This window comes from Macaca mulatta, chromosome 3, assembly GCF_049350105.2.
Source record: "Macaca mulatta isolate MMU2019108-1 chromosome 3, T2T-MMU8v2.0, whole genome shotgun sequence".
Classification (NCBI taxonomy): domain Eukaryota; kingdom Metazoa; phylum Chordata; class Mammalia; order Primates; family Cercopithecidae; genus Macaca; species Macaca mulatta.
In genome coordinates this window covers 167063258-167083626 of record NC_133408.1, presented here as the reverse complement: position 1 = coordinate 167083626, position 20369 = coordinate 167063258, and the positions used below count along the sequence as shown (strand labels likewise).

General features: G+C 39.6%; 1 protein-coding gene across 14 annotated transcripts in view; it reads left to right on the top strand.

Annotated features, from left to right (window-relative positions):
- Window positions 1-20369, top strand: part of GRM8 (glutamate metabotropic receptor 8) — an 805700-nt gene that overhangs the window by 8863 nt on the left and 776468 nt on the right. For 11 of the 14 annotated variants that reach the window (XR_013414643.1, XR_013414645.1, XR_013414644.1 and 8 more), the window contains one exon: window positions 1291-2111. The exons of 2 other annotated variants lie outside the window; for them this stretch is intronic. Coding sequence is in view for 9 of the 12 variants with exons in the window: in XM_028844840.2 (XP_028700673.1) it covers window positions 1602-2111 (510 nt within the window). In the remaining 3 variants the exon portion in view is untranslated. 14 annotated transcript variants of the gene reach the window in all.

The window sequence follows — 20369 nt, the reverse complement described above, 5'->3', positions numbered from 1 at the left end:
CTTATCCCCCAGGGAAGCACCATCTTTCCTTTCGAGACAAGAAGGATAAGAAGAAAATTTTATGAACTGGAACTTGAACAAGTGAATGGAAAATACAAGCAGATGTTGGTTGGCTAGGGTACAGGAGAACTGTCCAAATTTCAGGTTTCAAACCCATACATAAATAGGTTAGAAATGAGCATTAGATTAACCATCCTGCCAAAGTAAATTGGTGCTGTTTATTCTCTTAATTAGCTGTGCATTACAAATCTCAGATTCCCTGTGTTAAGTCAGTTCTCATTTTCAGTCACATCTCTTCGAAAGTCATTTGAAAAAAATCTTATGGAATTAAGAGTGAAGGCCTTAGGAAAAAACTTTGTAGATTTGCCTATAGACACTTTCATTCCAAGTTATTTCTAGTCTCGATGAAATAACTGTTTTCCCCACCGAGTCAGACAGAATTAAGCAGCTCTTCATTTGATCACCAACTCTGATTTGCTCCTAGTGATTCTGGGATCAAGGCATGTTTCCCTCAGAACTGTTAATATACCCATTGCTCCCACCCCAACAAATTAACTGGAAACCCTGACAATGGTAATAGGAATATCTTCACATGTCACCTTCCCTGCGTGTTTGATTTTCAAGTCTTTGTTTTCTTACCAGAGAAGAATAAGACAATTTATACGAAATAGCTGACTTTCTATGTTAATTTTTTTCACAAGCTACAAAACTTACACATTTTTTAGCTCTTTGGGTGGATTTCTTTCTCTCACTTTTTGTAATTGAATAATCACTTTTTCCTACTGGGTAATTTGAGGCACTAAAAATAAAAGTCATTAACAGATGACTGGCTTGTTGAATATATCACAGAAAATAATATTTTATTATGATTTTATTGACAAAATTAGAATGCTAAATTCAGATAGCTGCAAAAAACCAAACAACAACAACAACAACAAAAAAAAAACAAAAAAACAAAACAGATTTGAAAATAAATGGTGCCATCAGTTGCAGGATTTTTACCTTCGTGGAAATAAGGTTTATTGAAATAAAATGATAAATAAAAATACTTTCCGGCTTGGGAGAATCAACCTAATTCCTGATACTGTTCTGTTTCCCTTGCTCCAAAAGTGTCATCAATCTCCCTATTTAGATGCAGTGCAGCCAGGTGTTCAGAATCACAGGGGGACAAAAAGAATTAGTTTCTTACTGAATAGGGGATTTTTTTTAAGAGGCTGGCATAAACAGGGCTGCAAAATGTGAAACATGTAGACCCACTGAACTGAACCCCCTTTTTTCCCCTCTTCCCAGGAGTAATTCTGCTACAAGGCTGATTTCAAGGACATGAATTGTTGACCTCATCCCAACATCAGAACCTCAGATGTTCTAATTTTTGCACCATTCCAGGCAAGTTGATCTTATAAGGAAATAAAATTGAACCTTAGGGGTCTGATGGAAACTCACTGTGACATTCAAATCAAGAAAACTTGCTGATGCCCACAGAGCCTTTTTCCCATGGGCCCTGATGGTAGCCTCCAGAAGGTGCAGCCTCAGGTGGTCCCCCTTCTTCTGTGGCAAGAATAAACTTTGGGTCTTGGATTGCAATACCACTTGTGGAGAAAATGGTATGCGAGGGAAAGCGATCAGCCTCTTGCCCTTGTTTCTTCCTCTTGACCGCCAAGTTCTACTGGATCCTCACAATGATGCAAAGAACTCACAGCCAAGAGTATGCCCATTCCATACGGGTGGATGGGGACATTATTTTGGGGGGTCTCTTCCCTGTCCACGCAAAGGGAGAGAGAGGAGTGCCTTGTGGGGAGCTGAAGAAGGAAAAGGGGATTCACAGACTGGAGGCCATGCTTTATGCAATTGACCAGATTAACAAGGACCCTGATCTCCTTTCCAACATCACTCTGGGTGTCCGCATCCTCGACACATGCTCTAGGGACACCTATGCTTTGGAGCAGTCTCTAACGTTCGTGCAGGCATTAATAGAGAAAGATGCTTCGGATGTGAAGTGTGCTAATGGAGATCCACCCATTTTCACCAAGCCTGACAAGATTTCTGGCGTCATAGGTGCTGCAGCAAGCTCCGTGTCCATCATGGTTGCTAACATTTTAAGACTTTTTAAGGTAGGTAAAGGCATTGTCTTTCTGACCATTGTGAAAGGACAATGAAATGCTATGACTCCAACTGCAGGTTTAAGAAGAAATTGAAGATGGTGAAGGTGCTCATAGACCCTTTCCATGTCACCAGGTTCCTCAAATGGGGCATTCTGTATGGGGCATTCTACATGTGTTGGTTTAGTTCCATTATTTACAATTAACTGGATTAATTTTGACTCTGTTTTTTTTTTTTTTTTTCCTGAACAAAGAGAAAGGTGAAAAGTTCTGTGAACTATTGGGTCTTTGTCATCTTGGGATAACCTCCTTATTAGGCTCATTTTAAATCAAAGCATTTTTAAAGAGAATAATGAACTCTTAGCACATTTATCATGGAAAACATTTCTATGGTATTTGAGCTATTTAATTTACTGGGTGAAACTTCTTTAAGGTGGGATGCTCTGTTATGACAAAAGTTTGTTCATGAAGAAACAGTATTTATTACTAATGTGTAGATGGGAGTGACACTCTGGGAGATGAGATGGCCATAAAATTGTCAGGCTTATTATAACTGCAATAGAACAGAACCTTATTAATTCAGACTGCTCTGATACAGACTTGGAATAATTATATATAATTCTTATTGCATTAAAAGTTCAAATTTAGCAGGATAAATTAGACTTTTTGATTTAGGTTTGGTGATCTATTACCCATATGTTGCATTTATATATTGAATAAAATTGGAAATATGGAATAATATATGTAAAAATACTTTGAAAAGTATAAAGTGCCGTAAAAATAAAGTTATTGTTAACTCACCATTTTCATTAACTTTCTCATTTTATTTATTAATAACCAATATGTAGTCTTTTGTAATAGACATAATTGTTTAATTGAAAATACTTTCACTCTGGTTTCTTACTCAGTGGGACATGAATTTTTTAACTTAATCTGAGTTAATGAGCCTTTGTTTTATATTGTGAAAAATGGTTCCTGGCTGGGTGCAGTGGCTCATGCCTGTAATCCCAGCACTTTGGGAGGCCGAGGTGGGCGGATCATGAGGTCAGGAGATTGAGACCATCCTGGCTAACACGTCGAAACCCTGTCTCTACTAAAAAAATACAAAAAATTAGCCTGGCATGGTGGCACATGCCTGTAGTCCCAGCTACTTGGGAGGCTGAGGGAGGAGAATCGCTTGAACCTGGGAGGTAGAGGTTGCAGTGACCTGAGATCGTGCCACTCCACTCCAGCCTGGGTGACAGAGCAAGATGCCGTCTCAAAAAAAAAAAAAAAAAAATTCCTATGCACATTAGATTTAGAAATATTAAAAGAATATGGAGAAATTGGGCAGATGACAGGTATTGTGACAAATGTGAGCAAAGTGATGGGAAATGTCACACAAACGATGAAAGGAATTGAATCAAAGGATTTCTGGCTTGGCAGATATCTTGGAGACACATCTAGTCTGGCCCACTCATGGCACTGGAATCCTCTTTGTAACATCCCCTTGAGTGGCTGTGCAGCCTCTGTATGGATTTCCCTAGTTTAGAAGAGAAAATGCTATGAGGCAACTTAATGGCTATTTTCAGATAGATGAAATTTTCTCAAATAAGGAGGATGCTAAGCAGAAGCTCTCTGTGTCTAAGGAGTACTGAAGAGGCGCAAACAGGCTTCAGGGTGTGCTGGAGACATTTGAGCAGGACATTAAGAAGCACCTCTTGACAGTGAGAAGGACACAATTAAGACATATAGCCAGAGTTGCTTTAGTTCTCCATTTCTGGAAACCTTCAAGGGAAACTAGGCAGTTTTTTTACCATTTCTCTTAGAGGGACTCCTTGCTTAGAGGCAAGATGTGGAACCAGAATTCTCCAGGTTTCCTCCCACATCTTGGGATCTAGGATTCCTCCCAGCTACCCCAGTTCTGTGCCATGTGGCATTTTCTGCTCTGGGGTGGTGTCCAGCTCAGACATTTCTGTAACTCTTCTCTCTGATTTGAACTTCCTCCTCACCTGCTCCAAGGCATCTCTTTTCTATTTTTAACTTAGTAGCTGTGGTTCAAAAACGTCACTTCTAGAGGAGAGGAAAAGGTTCCTAAGAATCTACTCCTTTTGATTTCCCTCCCCTTATAAACCAATTCGGGTTCCTGCCAATACCATTGTAATTCCTGTGAATCCTGGCTGTTTCCTGTAGCCTGGTGCCCAGCCAAAAGTGGGCAAGGATTTGAGGAGTGTGGTGGAGGAGACAAAGTGTTCATATGACGTTTTCCAAGCTTGTTTGCATTTTTTTTTTGACATAGAATCAGCTTATCTGCAAAATGGGAATAATAAGATTGTTAGATTGTTGGGTATATTTAATGAGAAAATGCAGGAAGGCTTCCATCAGGACCTGGTCATGTCCTTTGGTGTTTTGGGCTATTGAAGGAAACTCCAGGCCACTTGAAGGCAAGAGGGGGTTTTGTTTTTATGCAGGGCGTATCTGGCTTCTCTCTTCTCTATTCTTCCCTCACGGACTGGTTAGTTCTCTTAATTTCTTGGGTAATCCTGGAGGGACCCCATCTGACTGGGTGAGAAGGTAACTACTGACCCTCTGGACAGAGTCCAATGCCCCAGGCCATCTCTTGAGACACAGACCAACACATGAAAGGGCAGCTCTTGACGCCCTTAACTGAAGTGCAGGGAGTGGGTCACTTATCACCAGGAGGGGGCGCTGTTATGGTAGACGCCATGACTAACATGATCAGTTCACTGGCCCAGAGTGAGCATTTAACCTACAGAAGCAAATCTAGTTATTAACCAAGTTATTGGACTTGAAAATTGTCTGTAATTCAAAAGTCCATCAGTGAGAGGATGTAGGTGCCTAACCCATATTACAGGTGATTCTGGAACCATAAGAATGTGAATTAGACAATAGCAACTTATGCTACTTTACTTTGATTTTTTATGTGACTTTCAGCTAGCACTCTATTTGTAATATTAATTATAAAACAATTGGCACAGAAAATTGTCCACTCTATGTATGGATGACTTCTGTTTATATGTATATGATAGTACAGACATGAAATATTACAGTAGTTATCAGAGGAATGATTAGCAGTTAATGCACTGGAGATTGGCATATAGCTCCTTTTTGAAAAACAATACTTTTCTTAAATACTAATTTTCCAAAGGCTATGACTTGAGTAAAAATAAGTTTTATGACAGTTTTCTCAAGCTTAGGCCCTTTCAGGGTAGCGAAAGACCCACAGAATCTAAAAATATGCCCATAAATAATCTAAAAATTAATGTATTGCTAGTTATTTCCAGATAATGGAGTTGAAGAAGGTAGAGCGTCTCCAATGAAGACATGCAATGAACCTTGATCATAAGGAATACAAATGGGGTCTTAATTCATGAACTTACTGACTGTCCTGCTCAACAATAAACATAAACTGGGGTTTTAAGAATCTGGTTGTGATGTGTTTAAAAATTTTATGGAAAATATTTGGGCCAAATTTGGAAGTGATCCCTAAATGTCTGTTTTCTTTTTTTGGACAACTTTGGGAAGGCCATGTATTTTATTTGCAGCATCTTCCTGTACTAAAATGTGAAGGAGACAATGTCTTCCACGTAGCCCCATTTACGACTTTCTTCAGTCTTGCTCCTCCTGTGTCAACCTTTCCAGTCCTTGTATTCCCAAGTGTTCTCCTAATCCAAACCTGATGCAAGAGATCTATGTGTTGTCAGCTATCTGCATGTTAGTATGTCTATGTTTAAGTCAGAGGAGGATTTTATTTCCTTCAGGATCACTAATTGTGGAATGAAATGGGATTTGTCTTTGTAAAGGAGATGCCGGCATCAGTTGGGGAGGTTCATTTAGCCCCAGCAGAGACTGCACTTAGTGAATAGCCACCTCCTCTGCTGGAATACAGGTGGCTCTGCTTATCTGATCTAGAGTGAAGTGGTGTCATCCTATCTTTGTTTCTCTTCTTATCCAAGCTTAGAAGCAAATGAACAAAATGAGCCTCTTTAACTTCAGAAGAGGGTTGAATAAGGGCTTGGAGCTGGATACAACCTGGGAACAAGATGCCATGTGGCATAGGTCCGTAGGATACTGAATGCTTTACTAGATTAGTGATATTCAACCCCGAGTGTATGGTGGGGTTCATACTGCTGTTGCCTTACCCACAAGGGGTATGGGCTGCATTATTAAAACTACCTGGGAGGCTTTTCGAATGGCAGGATCCAGTGAACGATGTATGCCTCCCAAGCCCCTTTCCGGGAACTATTTTTTATTGAGATGAGTGTCCCATTTCCTCAGGTGTGTTGGGGGTGGAAACAAATTTGAGAGTTACAGAACAAGAATTTAATGATCTGAACTTTTTAGATGCACTAGTGTACCCTAACACACACACACACATACACACGTGCACACACACATCGTATATCAGCTAACATGAGGCAGAGCAGACCTAGGTGATTGCTTCACTCATATAGCATGTTAATGGCTTTAGATAATAGAAGTATCAATTAGGATAATGTGACATGTAACTGCAGAATAGCAGACCCCGGACAGCTCCATCCTATACAGAGGTCTAAATGACACCTCAGGGGCTTTTGTATTGTAGATAACCCAATGAAAAGAGGGGCCCAGGTCCCCATAAGAGATTGTATAGTTTGGAAAGAAATTAAAAAGGAGAGGGTCTTTGGAAATGTTTGAGAAGCCCATAAATTTGTGTTTTATAAAGAGCTCAATTTTTTTCCCCTTTCTAGAACATTTCCACTCCTCTCCTTTAAATTAAAGCAAATCAATTCCTCCAAACACTAATCATATGTCTTACTTTGAGCAAAGATTGAATATTCTAAGTTAAAAATAGCACACTGATGCTGGAGGTAACTCACATTAATGTCCACAAAGATACATTGGGTCATAAGAGGACACTGTCAAATATAATTCCTCTCTCTTTTGTTTTTCTAGTTAATTTTACCTGGGTTGTTAATTTTCTACCCTTAAAGGATAGGGGTTAGATAGTCTGCAGTGTATCCTTCCCAAAGCAATCAAATGAGACTTTTAAATAGAAATCCATTTGTGGGTGGGCTAGATAATTTCACCCTATGTGGAAGTGTGCCGGTTATAAATGGCGAAAATTGATCTTCATGTGAAGTCAATGAAATACTGAGAAGCATCTTGTTTCCCTGGCAGTCTTCGCCTACCCTGCTATGTTTATGAAGATATATTTTCTTCCAAGACACTCTACCAGTTGTAGCAACCACTTCCATAAAGCCAAGCAGTTTTTGAGTTATTTATTGCATACAGTGGGTTTTATTAGCTTCAAAACTTTGAAAAGGTAAATCTGCCATATCCGGGCTCATCTAGAGATGAACTCATAAATGAGTGCAGTCAGTAAACTCAGTAGGAGGTAAATTTCATGTTCAATCTCATTTGATGGCAAATAGATAATGAATATTGGGAGGTGAACTTCTTCAGTCAACTCTTTGGTACTGTAGCAAGGTTTCATTTAACTTTGAAAAGAGCTCACTCTCCTTAGATGAGAGATGACTGGTAAGTAGCACTTACACTCCCAGCTACAGAGATCTTTCAAAACGGAGACTTGTTAATGTCTTTCCCCTTCTTAAAACTCTTTAATGGCTAGGGTTTTCCCCAGGATGAAGGTCCACCTCCACTTTGGGGATCTTTTTCTCACTTTCCTTGACTAGATTGTCTCTTTGTTACAAGTAACAAAGAAGCAGCCTGTGCTTCCTCTCCTTAGTGTCTCTCTCACTGTGTTGTGATTGCTTACCTACTTGTCTGCATTCCCCACTAGACTGTAACTACCATGTGGGCAGGGGCCATGTCTATCTAGTTTGTTGCCATATTCCTAGCGCCTAGCATGGGCCTGTCAGAGAAATAATGAATGAATGAATACATCGAGTCTCTCTACTCTCTCCCTCATCCCAATCTCAATGTTAGAAATATGTGTTGAATAGATGGGAAAGAAGTATAATTTTGTTTATTTTTCTTGTATATTCCTTTAGAAAAGAAGGAGGGGGATATGTTTAGGCTTTGTGTCCCCACCCAAATCTCATTTTGAAATGTAATCCATATAATCCCCACATGTCAAAGGAGAGACCAGGTGGAGGTAATTGAATCATTGGGGTGGTTTTCTCCATGCTGTTCTCGTGATAGTGAGTGAGTTCTCATGAGATCTGATGGTTTTATAAGGGGCTCTTCCCACTTGGCACTTCTCCTTCCTGCCACCTTGTGGAGAAGGTGTCTTGCTTCTCCTTTGCCTTCTGCCATAATTATGAGTTTCCTGAGGCCTCCTCAGCCATGCTGAACTGTAAGTCAATTAAACCTCTTTCCTTTATCAATTACCCAGTATCTGGCAGTTCTTTATAGCAGTGTGAAAGCAGACGAATATAGAGGGAGAAGCGGAGAAAGAAGGAAACATGATTATATTTTGAGAGTTCCTATTTTCATGTGCTTTCTCTTTTTCCTACAAATTTCTATTTAAATGTATTTTTAACATTAAGAAATTGCATTGTATATTTCAAAATTGTTAAAAGAGTAGATCTTAAATGTTTTCACCATACACCAAAAAAGTGTGAGGGGATGGATTTGTTAATTAGCCAATTTAATCACTCCATATTGTAAACATAAACCATCATATTGTGCCCCATAAATACATATAAATTGTCAATCAAAAATAAAATAAGTAAAATACATGAACACATTCTCATTTTAAAGGTTTAAGCAATAAATAGTATAAAAGGAAAGTCCACTTCCAAATGCATAAATCCGTTAATAACACAGGCACACATGATTTTGTTAATAGATATGTGACTTATGACTTTCTTTTTCACTTAATATATTTGGGAAAAATTTCCATGTTGGTTAATATAGATGTACTGCAGTAATTCTCAACCCCAGCTGCATGTTAGCATTGCCAGCATAGCTTTTAAAAATTTTGGATGCCCAAACCCTAGCCAGGACCAGTTAAATTGGTTGGGGTAGAGCTCTGCATTGGTATGTTTTAAAAGATCACCAGGTGATTCTGATGTTTGGTCAAGAATGAGAACTGCAAGACTTTATTTTTTTAATAGTTGCTTGGTTTTTAATCATATGGATGGACCATACTTTATTTTATAAATCTCTGGTAAACAAGTTACTTCCCTTTGCTCTCCAAATTTGTTATTTGAAAAACAGTTGAAACAATGCTAGAGCCTCATCCAAATACTATTAGCTCTAGAATGAATTTTGGTGGTATAGGGCCCTTTCTTGGACCAACAAAGGGGCCAGATGAGTGAACTGCCAAAAGCATCTTGCTGTAAGACAGGGTCACAGGACACAGACATTCCAAGCCATGTCTCTTCGAAACATGTAGTAACTTAGAATCAGCATCGTGGTCATGTGCTCAGACAGTTCAGGGAGCACCATGACTCTTGGGCGGAGCACTTTTTAAACTTGGTGAATTTAAATTAAATTTCTTTTCTTTCCCCTAGCCTCAAATGGCCTGAAATCCTGCAGTGAATACCAAATACATCTTAAGAGCGTACTTAGTGATAAATGCCTATGTTTGGGGTGTTTTAAGTAATGAGGTTGTTTGAAAAGTAGTGAGAAGTCTTTCCATAAGAACGCTTTGTGACTGGATGTTATATATTTTGGTTTACAAAATTGTCTGAAAACCTTTCTAGAATAAGTCAGGGTCTATGTAAATAAATCTGCATAAGGAAAGTACTGTGCTCTTTCTACCCATTCACCCTAGAGACCACAGGTTTTTTATATTTTATAGACTTCACTTCATAGTGGTTTTAGGTTCACAGCACAATTGAAGATTGCAGTGGTTTTAACACAGGTGTCTTCTTGGGCTCTTCTGATAGCTTTTTGCAACCAAAGGTAATGCCTTCCTAGGAAGACTTAAAATCTGAAGTCTGTCCTGTACCCAGTCCAGTGGTTATCACACTGTAGCATGCGAGAAATCACCCAGAATCCTTGTTGAAACACGCATTCCTGAGCCCACCTGCAGGGTTTCTGATTCAGTGGGTCCGGGGAGGCCCAGGGTGGGGGCTGAGAATTGCCATTGCTAATGGTTCCCAGGTGATGCTGATGCTGCTCTTTTGCACATCACACTTTGAGAAGCACTGCTCCATACAAATTGCTTGCTGGCTGACTTAGCAAGTCAAAGTGTGCAAAACAAAAGTGAGATTTAACAATGTTCTGTCTGACAGCAGCTTTCGACACACACCTGGTTGGATTTCTGTTCCTATTGGTCATAATGACAGCAGGTGTTGTGTGGATTTATCTTTAATTGTGTGCGTGTTTGGAAGTTGTGTTCCTTATTAAGTAATGCATAGCTCATGAATAACGATCAGTGCAATGGTCACTTAAACACTATTTCTTAACGTAGGGTCAGGCAGATTACCATTCTACGCATTTTTACTACTTGAGAGCAGACTGATTTAAGAAACTTAGATTGTAAGATACACATTACTTGGGAATTGAGAACAGTAAAAGATGAAGGAGGCTATGATATGTCTCAGCTACCAGCAATTTGTCTTCAGAAACCATGACAGCTACCTCCTGATTTCCATTATGCAATGCGATTGCAAATAACATTCCACAGCAGTCTTAATCAATAGAGGGTCACAAGAGGCCCTTGTTTCCTCAAAGTGGGAAAAGGGCTTATTTACCCATTTAATTGATATAACACACTTTCTGGCAAAAGACAGAGTCATCTCTTTTAGCTGTAATTGGGGACTTTTTCTATCCCCAAACACTGTCCTCACAACCTGCATCTATACGTCTAATCTTTATGTATCTTGAACACATAAGGAACACCACGCTGGCAAGATGTAGGGGTCTAGGCATAGCATTGTGCACAGCCACTTTTATCTGTTTCTAGAATGAGGCCAGTCTCTGCTGTATTACTTCATTAGGCTCAGCAAGCTAATAAACATGTGTTCTCAATGTTGGCCGTTAGTCTCCCTCTAAGACTCTTCAAGGCTCCCTCTGGGATTAGGGAGGCTGGTTTCCTTGGTGTATAATACAGTCCCAGTTTCAGGGACATCATGGATCTGTCTCTGTATCCCCTGCAGTGCCACTGAGCTCCCTTGGGACATGTGGATGGTGACTTATTCTTGCTCTAGCGTCTTACTCTTGCTTCCTCTCACGTGGATTGAGAGTGACCTCTAGCTTCGACTAGTGCTTGTACTATTTCTTTATATGGTGGCAATTCTATTTATTAGTTTTCAGAGTGATTTATCATCTCACCTCAGAGTGTTTGAACTTATATTACTTCTAGAACAAATACCATGCCATACTCATGTAAATTTCTTAGATATTTGTGACTTATAGATATTATGTTTGTTATCAGGAGATGTCTGTTCAAATTATAGATTATTTTAATGTATTTAGTGGTGCTGATGCTCTTGAGTAAAATAGATTAATATGAATTATATGAAATAGGTTGGGCTCTGTAGTCAGACTGCCCAAGTTCAAATTTGGACATAATGCTTGTTAACTGTGTTACCTTAAGCAAGATAGTTAATCTCTCCAAATCTTAAACTTTCTTATCTGTTAAAAAAACAGCAACCCAGGCTGGGAACGATGGCTCACACCTGTAATCCCAGCACTTTGGGAGGCCGAGATGGATGGATCACCAGGTCAGGAGTTCAAGACAAGCCTGACAAACATGGTGAAACCCCATCTCTAATGAAAATACAAAAATTAGCCAGGCGTGGTGGCATGGGCTTGTAATCCCAGCTACTCAGGAGGCTGAGGCAGGAGAATCACTTGAACCCGGGAGACAGGGGTTGCAGTGAGCTGAGATCGCCCCTCTGCACTCCAGCCTGGGTGACAGAGCGAGATTGTCTCAAAAACAAAACAAACAAAAAACCCCAGTTAATAATAGTACCTTTTTCATAAGGTTTTTAATGAAGACAAGTAAGATACATTTCAGAGTCCTAAGCAAAATCCCTGGTCCATAGGAGGCACCACGATGTTTGTTATGATGATGATAATGAGGAGGAAGATATTTATGTCTGCTATTAAGAGGATATTCATTTTGAGTGGTACCTCTCCTACAGTTTCTCAGCCATTTATACTGACTTGCTCTATTTTGTGAACAAAGGCAGATTAGCATTAAAGGTGTAATTGGTCAAGAAACAGAACTGATGGGCCAGGTATGGTTGCACACACTTGTAATCTCAGCACTGTGGGTGGCTGAGGTGGATGGATTACTTGAGCCTAGGAGTTCAAGACCAACTTGGGCATCTGAGACCAGCCTGAGAAACAGGACAAGATCCTGTATCTATAAAAAATACAAAAATTAGCTGGGTGTGGTGGAATTCCCTTGTAGTTCCAGCTACTCTGGAGGCTGAGGTGGGAGAATTACTTGGGCCTGGGTGGTTGAGGCTACAGTGAGCCATGATGATACCACTGCACTCCAGCCTGGGAAACAGAGTGAGACCCTGTCTGACTCACACACACACACACACACACACACACACACACACGAAGAAAGAAACAGAACTGGGGCAGGTCTGGATTGGCTCTGGCATAGGGCAAGGCTGTCTAGTTTTCTTGAAGGCTGAACTTGTGACTGGGACTTCATCAGCTTATGTTCCAGCCAGGTGAGCTAAGAAGGTGGTGTACTGCTATCCTTCCAAATCCATGTGTTGGATGGTAAGAGTCCGTTTTATTAAAAAAGTAGAAAACCCAGAGAAACATTGGTTTTCTATTTTTTTAAGTAAAGTTGCACTACATTTTTATGTTTCAGCGCCCAAAGAAAAATACCCTTAGGATTCAATTGTTAAAAAAACAAACAAAAAACCAAAAAAAAAAAAACAAAAAGGAAGAAAAAGAAAAAATCACCAATTCTGACTCACGTAGGCTACGAGTTTGATGATGGAGTTGTGGTTGAGCATGAGCAGCTGAATGACCCCAGGCATGGGTGGCAGCCCTCAATGCTGTCCTTTGGGTTGGAATTCCCTTTCTTTTCCATGTGTGATAAGGACAGAAACACAGGCCTGCTTCGGACGAAGAATGTTAACTTTTGTTGAGGGAAGATTTTTTTTTCTGCCAGAGATGGCTGACATGACACTAATTCCTATCATCTCTGATACAAATGTCAGAAATGAAAGCCCTAAAGGCTTCAGAAGTACTTGTTCTAGAAGTCACATTCATTTTAGGACAATCAGAAAAACAGTGGAACTAAATGTATTGTATTCTGATTCACACTGTGACCTATCTCGTGCCACCTGTTTAAAATGTGACCAATTCAGTCAAACATATCAATTATGCCTTAGTAAATTCTCATTTTAATCAAATATGAATGTAAAAGGACTTCACAGGGAAAGAAATCAATGCAGAGTTAATGTGGTCAAGTCCTATCCTAGCATTGTGAGACGGTGCTGAACAATGCCTGGTACAGCTTCTAAACCCAGTAAGTGCTAAATATTTTTTTTTCCCCCATCAAGAGAAGTAGAATAGTGTAAGAGACGCTAGCATTTAACCCACGTGTTCTCCTTCTGTAACTTAGTAATACAGGTAAGCAGGTAATATTCAATCAACCCACCAACAGGTCTATGCAGCATCCCACAGGTATGTGCAGCGTGTTTGACATTGTAGTGGATAATATGAAAGAAAAGAAGACCCTAAGCCATCAATGTTGCTTATACTCTAGTTGAGGGGAAATGACCAAAATCCTGTAAAATAACCACGAGCAATCTAAGACTGTGTCAAAAGGGCTACAGTGTGGTCCTGGGGTTTAAAGGAGAGGCTGACTTCATCCAAGGAAGCTGCAGTTAGCAGCCAAGGTGTCTTAATCAACTCTGTTATAGGCTGTTGCTACAGAATATCTTAGACTGGGTGGCTTAAACAATAGCCTTGTTTCCCCCCTCACATTTCTGGAAGCTGGAATTGAGATCAGGGTACCGGCTTGGTGGGTTCTTGGTGAAGTCCCTCTCCCTGGTTTACAGATGCTGTCTCCTTGTTGCATCCTCACATGGTGCTGAGAGAGACAAGAGAAGCTCTCTCCTGTCTATTCTTACAAGGGCACTTACAAGGGCTCCACGCTTATGAGTTAATTACCTCTTAAAGATGTCATCTTTAAATACCATCACATTAGGGGTTAGGATTTCATCATGAATTCTGGTGGGGGATATACATTCATTCCATAGCACGAGGCTTCATGCAGTAATGTGGGGTTGGGCTGGGCTTAGAGGAATGGGTAGGAGTATGCAAACTGAGGCCGGGAGAGGAGGAAGAGTCTTCCAAGACTGGGAATCCTGTGAACCTTTTACCTGATGCCAGCTCATGTTCAGCTATGTGGGGGTGGAAGTACGTGGAAACCTCTTCCCCTCTCACAGTCTCTCTGCTATGACAAAACTTCAAATGATTATTTTAGGAGTCTCTAGGAGGTTTAAAAATGAGGAAGGTTGGAGTGCTGTGTTCCCAACTTCCATTGGAGACAAAACTGGGGGTCCCAAACTAGTGAACACAGAACACCCAGAGGGCACAATGCTGTACCCTCTTAATCAGCATTGTAGAACAGCTAAACAGGTAATTGCTGTTGAATTTAAGGAAAGTGTTATCAAACCTAGGAGAATCCCTCCCCTGACCCTTTCCCCATCCTTTGCACTCTGGGAATCCATGTAACTTAAGATAAAACATTTTGCTTTATTTTTCATTTGCCACATGAGTATCTTGACTCTTTACACTGTTATTCAATGTAGAGTCACAATTAATTGCTGAGAGAGAAATTAAATGCATTGCCAATGAATTGATTTTATTTGCTTCATTCTAGTAAGAAAAGCCACCATTCTTGAGGGGCTGATGGTTCTTTTCCGTTTTCCTAACCACAGGGAGTAATCATACCTACACTGTCTCTGTTTCAAAAGGTGGTCATAGATCTCAGCAAGGTAAAAATTGGAGATTTGACAATATTCTAACTGTAAAGAGTTTTGATGATTTGGAAATAGGTTTTATATTGAAAATGGCATAAATGATTATTTTTCTTCTTTATGCTGCAGCACTTTAACTTGTAATTTCTACCCTGGTAACCCCACCTATTTAAATGAGAGCTCAATATGAGATCTTTTGTTGTCTTTGAAACCACTGGTATAAAATTTTAAATTCTTGGATATTTTTCCTCTGCCTGAGAAAGGAAGATACAGGAAATTTCATTTTTTAGTTTGAATAGCTTTATTTCATTTATATTCATGTAGCTCAAGCATCTAGTGAGTTTTGCTGGTATATAAATTAATATTTACAGGTAAAACCTTGCTGAAAATAAAATAGATTAAGTGGAGAATATTTTTCCCACAGCTTTCGTCTCTAACAAAAATGAAAAAACCCAGCACCACTCCTTTACTGAATGCCCCATCTGTTGGCTCCTTGCTGCTCTGAGCCAACATCCTCTTGGGATTGTTTGGGGCCAAGGGTCTGCATGTGAAGCAGGGTAGGTTTAGCACGTGCTGGGAGAATAGGGATTTTGATTAAGACTTATATTTACCCTTAACTATTTCTCTGAATTATGGAGAACTAAAATAAAAAAATGTATTTTTGGATTGAAGTTACAGGAAAATTTCAGCCTCTACTGATCAGTGTTATGCATAGTATGTGATAATTTTTTTCAGATATTAAATCACTGATTGATGAATAAATATTTAACACCTTATTTTTAAAAGATGTTATGATGTTTAATAGCATTAATAATTCATTGCAGTTAAGTGGTACAAGTTTAGATTTTGATGTAAAATATCTGCATAAGAATTCCCCCAAAGAATCTATGCCCATCTAGAAAATGGTTTTATGAAAGAAAAGTAGACAGTTTTGCATTGTACTTTGTCTTAAACAACTTAGAATGAAGTTCAGTAGCAGAGTTCCATGGTTTTCAAAGAAAATGAATAATACCCTATGAGTCATGGATATTTGGACATTTTAAAGATGTTTTAGGAAGCTTGGCACAAAATAGTTTTTTTTTTTAAGTGATTATTTTTCCTCATTCTCCAAATGCTTGGAATTATGAAACCTTAGAATTGGAAGAGATGTTTGAGGTTTTCTGTTATGCCTTTCATCCAAACCAAAATCTATTCAAGTAAGACCCTTGATAGGTAGTGGTGATTCAATGCTGTCTTTGTTCTTCGATTTGATTTAAACATCTCTCTGCTCAATTCTCCTGTCTTGTGCATGTCTTTTTCATGAGACAGTCCTTCAGGTGTTTGAAGACCCTGTTCTTCCTGAGCCTTCAGTTCTCCAGGCTAAACATCACCTGCTCCCTATAACAGAAACAGTGCAAGAGGTAATGTTTATTGACAGCTTCCCAAATGCCAGGCACTATGCTAAACACGTAACATGCCTGATCTTATTGGATCCTTACCACAATTCTGTCAGATAGGTATGGTTTTCAGATGAGGAACTGAGGCTTATCTGAGGTTACCTGGAAAGTAAGTGGCCATGTGATATTCAAACCTGTGTGTCTGATGGACTCAAAAGTCCATGCTTTCAACCATTGCTTTTTACTGCCTTTTAGATGGTATGTTTTCAAATTATTTCTGTATGGTTTCCTTTCTCTAAACACAGTCCTGCTGTTAGTTTAACCCCATTCTCAGTTAAAATAATTTTTCCTTGCCATTCTAAAAGACTGCCTTTGAGCAGGAAAATTAAGCCTTTTAATGCAGAGGACTTCAGCTCTGTAAGCCTCATACTCTCAGTATATCGCTGGCTGGAATGGCAGATGGGCTGGCCAGCACATCCATGGTGGGCAGTGGCCTCAGTGCAAGGATGGAGTCTGGCTGCCCATGACCCCATGTATCTTCCCTGCTGCCGGAATGATCACATGGCTTCCAGAAACATTGTGTTCCTTTAGCAGCATTGATGGAGCTTCCTATTGTTCCAGATGTTTTCTGAGGAGGATACTGGATAAGAGTTTGTATTATTACAGATGGTCAGAGCAGTTTATGTATCAGGAAGTTTTCCATGGAAGAAAGAATATATTCAAAATTCTATTTTGAAGCTGATGGCAGGATGTGGTGAAATTATTTGGATGTTAGGAAAACACTGTAAATGCCAAAATAAATACTTGTGGTTTGTACTTACTCCTTTCCCAAACTAAAATAGGACCTGTGACAGCATTTCCTGAACACATGGGATCGAACTCTAGATCAAATGATGAGTTGATAAAATGAACATATTCGTATTAAGTTTCTTTCATTTACTTCTCATTTCCATGTCTAGAATCTAGAGTCTAGAATGGTTGGATGGATGTATTAGGACCAGAGTGTGTATGATAATATTAATGTCAGAAAAACAAACTACTCATTTTCACCTCTGTGGGGAGAGACTGGAATTCAAACCATGTCTCCTGTACCTTGGCAGAGTAAGAGTGTTGGGTTCTTTCAGCCACTTTTTGGGGGGTAGACTTGGTCAGCAGCCCGACCCTGTCCCTGTCCCAGCCTCAGAGCCTCCCAGTGAGCTTTCTCTCATCACTACACAGCCCGCCTCCTTCCTCTGTTAACCTGAGCTTTCTCTCATCACTACACAGCCCGCCTCCTTCCTCTGTTAACCTGCCTTGAGATTCCTTTCCAAGGCTCCTTTAGCCTAAACTATAATGTATTTGACTCTACCTTTACTTTGAAAACACTTTTGATCTTTTGTAGAGTTCTTCCAGGTTTTCCTATTAGATAAAAACAGCTTTTTATACCTTTTGTTTCCATGGTAATGAATTCCAGGACTGCTTTAGAAAACCACTAGCTTTGTGTACCAGTGGAAAGTTGCAGCATTATATACTAACACAATAAACATCAGCCCACCTGTAAGAGGCGTGCAAGCCGGTAGAAACACTGTAGCACCACGGTCATGAAATGATGTGAGCTATCTTTTACTATCTTTTACTGCAATAAGCAGGATTTGGAACATGAGCCCTGCATTGCAGACAAATGGCTTGGGAGCTGTAGCATGAATTCTAGTGTTCACTAATCAGCTCAAGGCAGAAAGAGCCAATTAACTTGAGGCATTAATTTTCAAATTTAACATTATATTGAAACCGTGGAACCCCATTTCCAAATTTTTTGCAATCTTCCTGAGTTTTTACAAGTGCCAGTTCTGCTCTTAGGAAGTCCTCGGCAGGAGGAGAGTCTTCCTTGGGCAATTTACTTTCTGGTATAAGGAAGATTGTTTCCAAAAATTCTGGGAAATCTTCATGGTATTGTCTGCAAATATACCTCTTAAGAATCTCAGGTACAGATCAGAACTCAACAGAAAAATCTATTAGAGTTGGCTCAAGACAGGGCAAACATAAAAAGTAGATATCCTGGGAAAAAATAGAACTGTTTTTATAAAAGGCTATAGGTTTCTGAATATGTGGAAGAAGGAATAATTGGAATTTGTTTTTTGTCAACCCTGACTCTGCCCTCTACAGCCTTCTCTTTGTTATATCGTGAGTTTGGGGAGTGAGAAGCAAGGGAAAAGGCAGAAAGAACATGAGAGGTTGGACAGAAAGATTGGAGGTACATGCCAAGTTGATTGTGCTAATTTGAAAAGAGACAATGAATCAAAGCTCCTTTTTCCCTATTGTAGATTTTAATATTTAAAGTTACCAGTGCCATTACTGATTATATTAAGATGCTTTTATGTTGATCTGATTAAAATTACATGTGAAATAATGAATGACATGTAATGTACAAATACCCTTACATTTGGAATAATGAATGACATGTACAAATACCTTCCCAGATATATATATATATATATATATTTAAAGTATAAACATTATAAGCAACTGTAATGGAAAGTTTTTAGAAACATTCTTCTAGGAGATACAAAGTTAAGGGGTCAGAAACACAGAACAGCACGCGGTTTACTACAAGACTGTGGGGCTACCTTCTTGCCTGGAAAGATTCAGGACTCCTATCCCTAATAAAATTAAAGGGAGGTTCAGCTACTCTGGAACTTAGTGTCTGTTTATCTTAGTATTTCTAAGTCAGAAAATGCCTATTTTAAAATAGGTCTTTTTGTCTTTTTATCCTTTTACTCTATAGATAGAGTTTCCCAAGGCCGACTGATTTGTACCCAGCTCATTTAAGTGTTTGGGGCACTGCTCCAAATTGTTGCGTTTCTTTCTTCTGCCTGCCCTAGCTGCATCAGATCATTCTCAAAGCCACCTTAGTTCTTTTTTTTTTTTTTTTTTCCCAGCCGATAGGTTGCACACAAAGCATAGCTTTTGGCTTTTTGTAAACAGAATGCAAATGTACCGTTCTCCCCCAGGAGGGAACCTCCGCCATGCTGAAGGTGAGGTGAGACCCTGCGCCTTGATAAGGAGCCCCTTTGGGTGTGCTGGCAGGTCAGCCTGAGGGCTTTGAGAAGAGCCTTCCATGAGCACCAGGGCACACATTCACCAATGCAAGACAAAGCTCTGTGGAAAAGACTGGTGGGTTCATCCCTGTCCCACCCGAGAGGTACCCCCAGAACAGCAGAAATGACTGTGCTCCCCGCCTTGTGAAAAGGGTCTAGTTTTAAAGTGACCCTGGCAGAAGAGGGGCAGATGCCTTCATTCCTCCTCTTCAATTTCTCCTTGGACCTTTTCCTGCTGTTCCGTGGGTTCTTTGAACATTTTATAGAATCCAGTTTTGATTTATCCATATTGCTTTAGAGTATATCTTTTGACATAGCTTTTTAAACATGTAGACATACATGATTTATCGTTGCCTACTATTATTGTCATTTTATTAGATCCAGTGAAGTATAGAAACCTAGACATGGGCCAGGCACAGGGGCTCACACCTGTAATCCCAGCATTTCAGGAGACCAAGGCGGGCAGATTGCTTGAGTTCAGGAGTTCAGACCAGCCTATGCAACATGGCAAGACCTTGTTTCTACAAAAGAAAAAAATTACCTCCCTTTACCCTTACAATTATATGATTGTCTTGAATATTTCTTTTGCATACCTTGAGAACCACATTAGGTAGTGTTATGATTTTATCATCAACTGAATCTAGAAAACTCAAGAGGAGAAGCAAACTCGATTGTATTTATCTATATTTTTGCCATGTTTTTTACTTCCTTCCTAATGTTCCAAGACATTTCTTCTTTTATCTTTTCCTTTTTGTTTAGAGAACTTCCTTTAGTCATTATTTTAGGGCAGGTCTGCTAGTGACAAATCCTCTTCGTTTTACTTCATCTGAGATTGTCATCCCTGAAGAATATTTTCTCTGGATATAGAATTTTGGATTGATAGTTCCTTTGTTTCAGCACTTAAAAAATGTTGCACTGCTTCCTACTGACCTCCTTGGTTTCTTCTGCAAAATCCTCTTT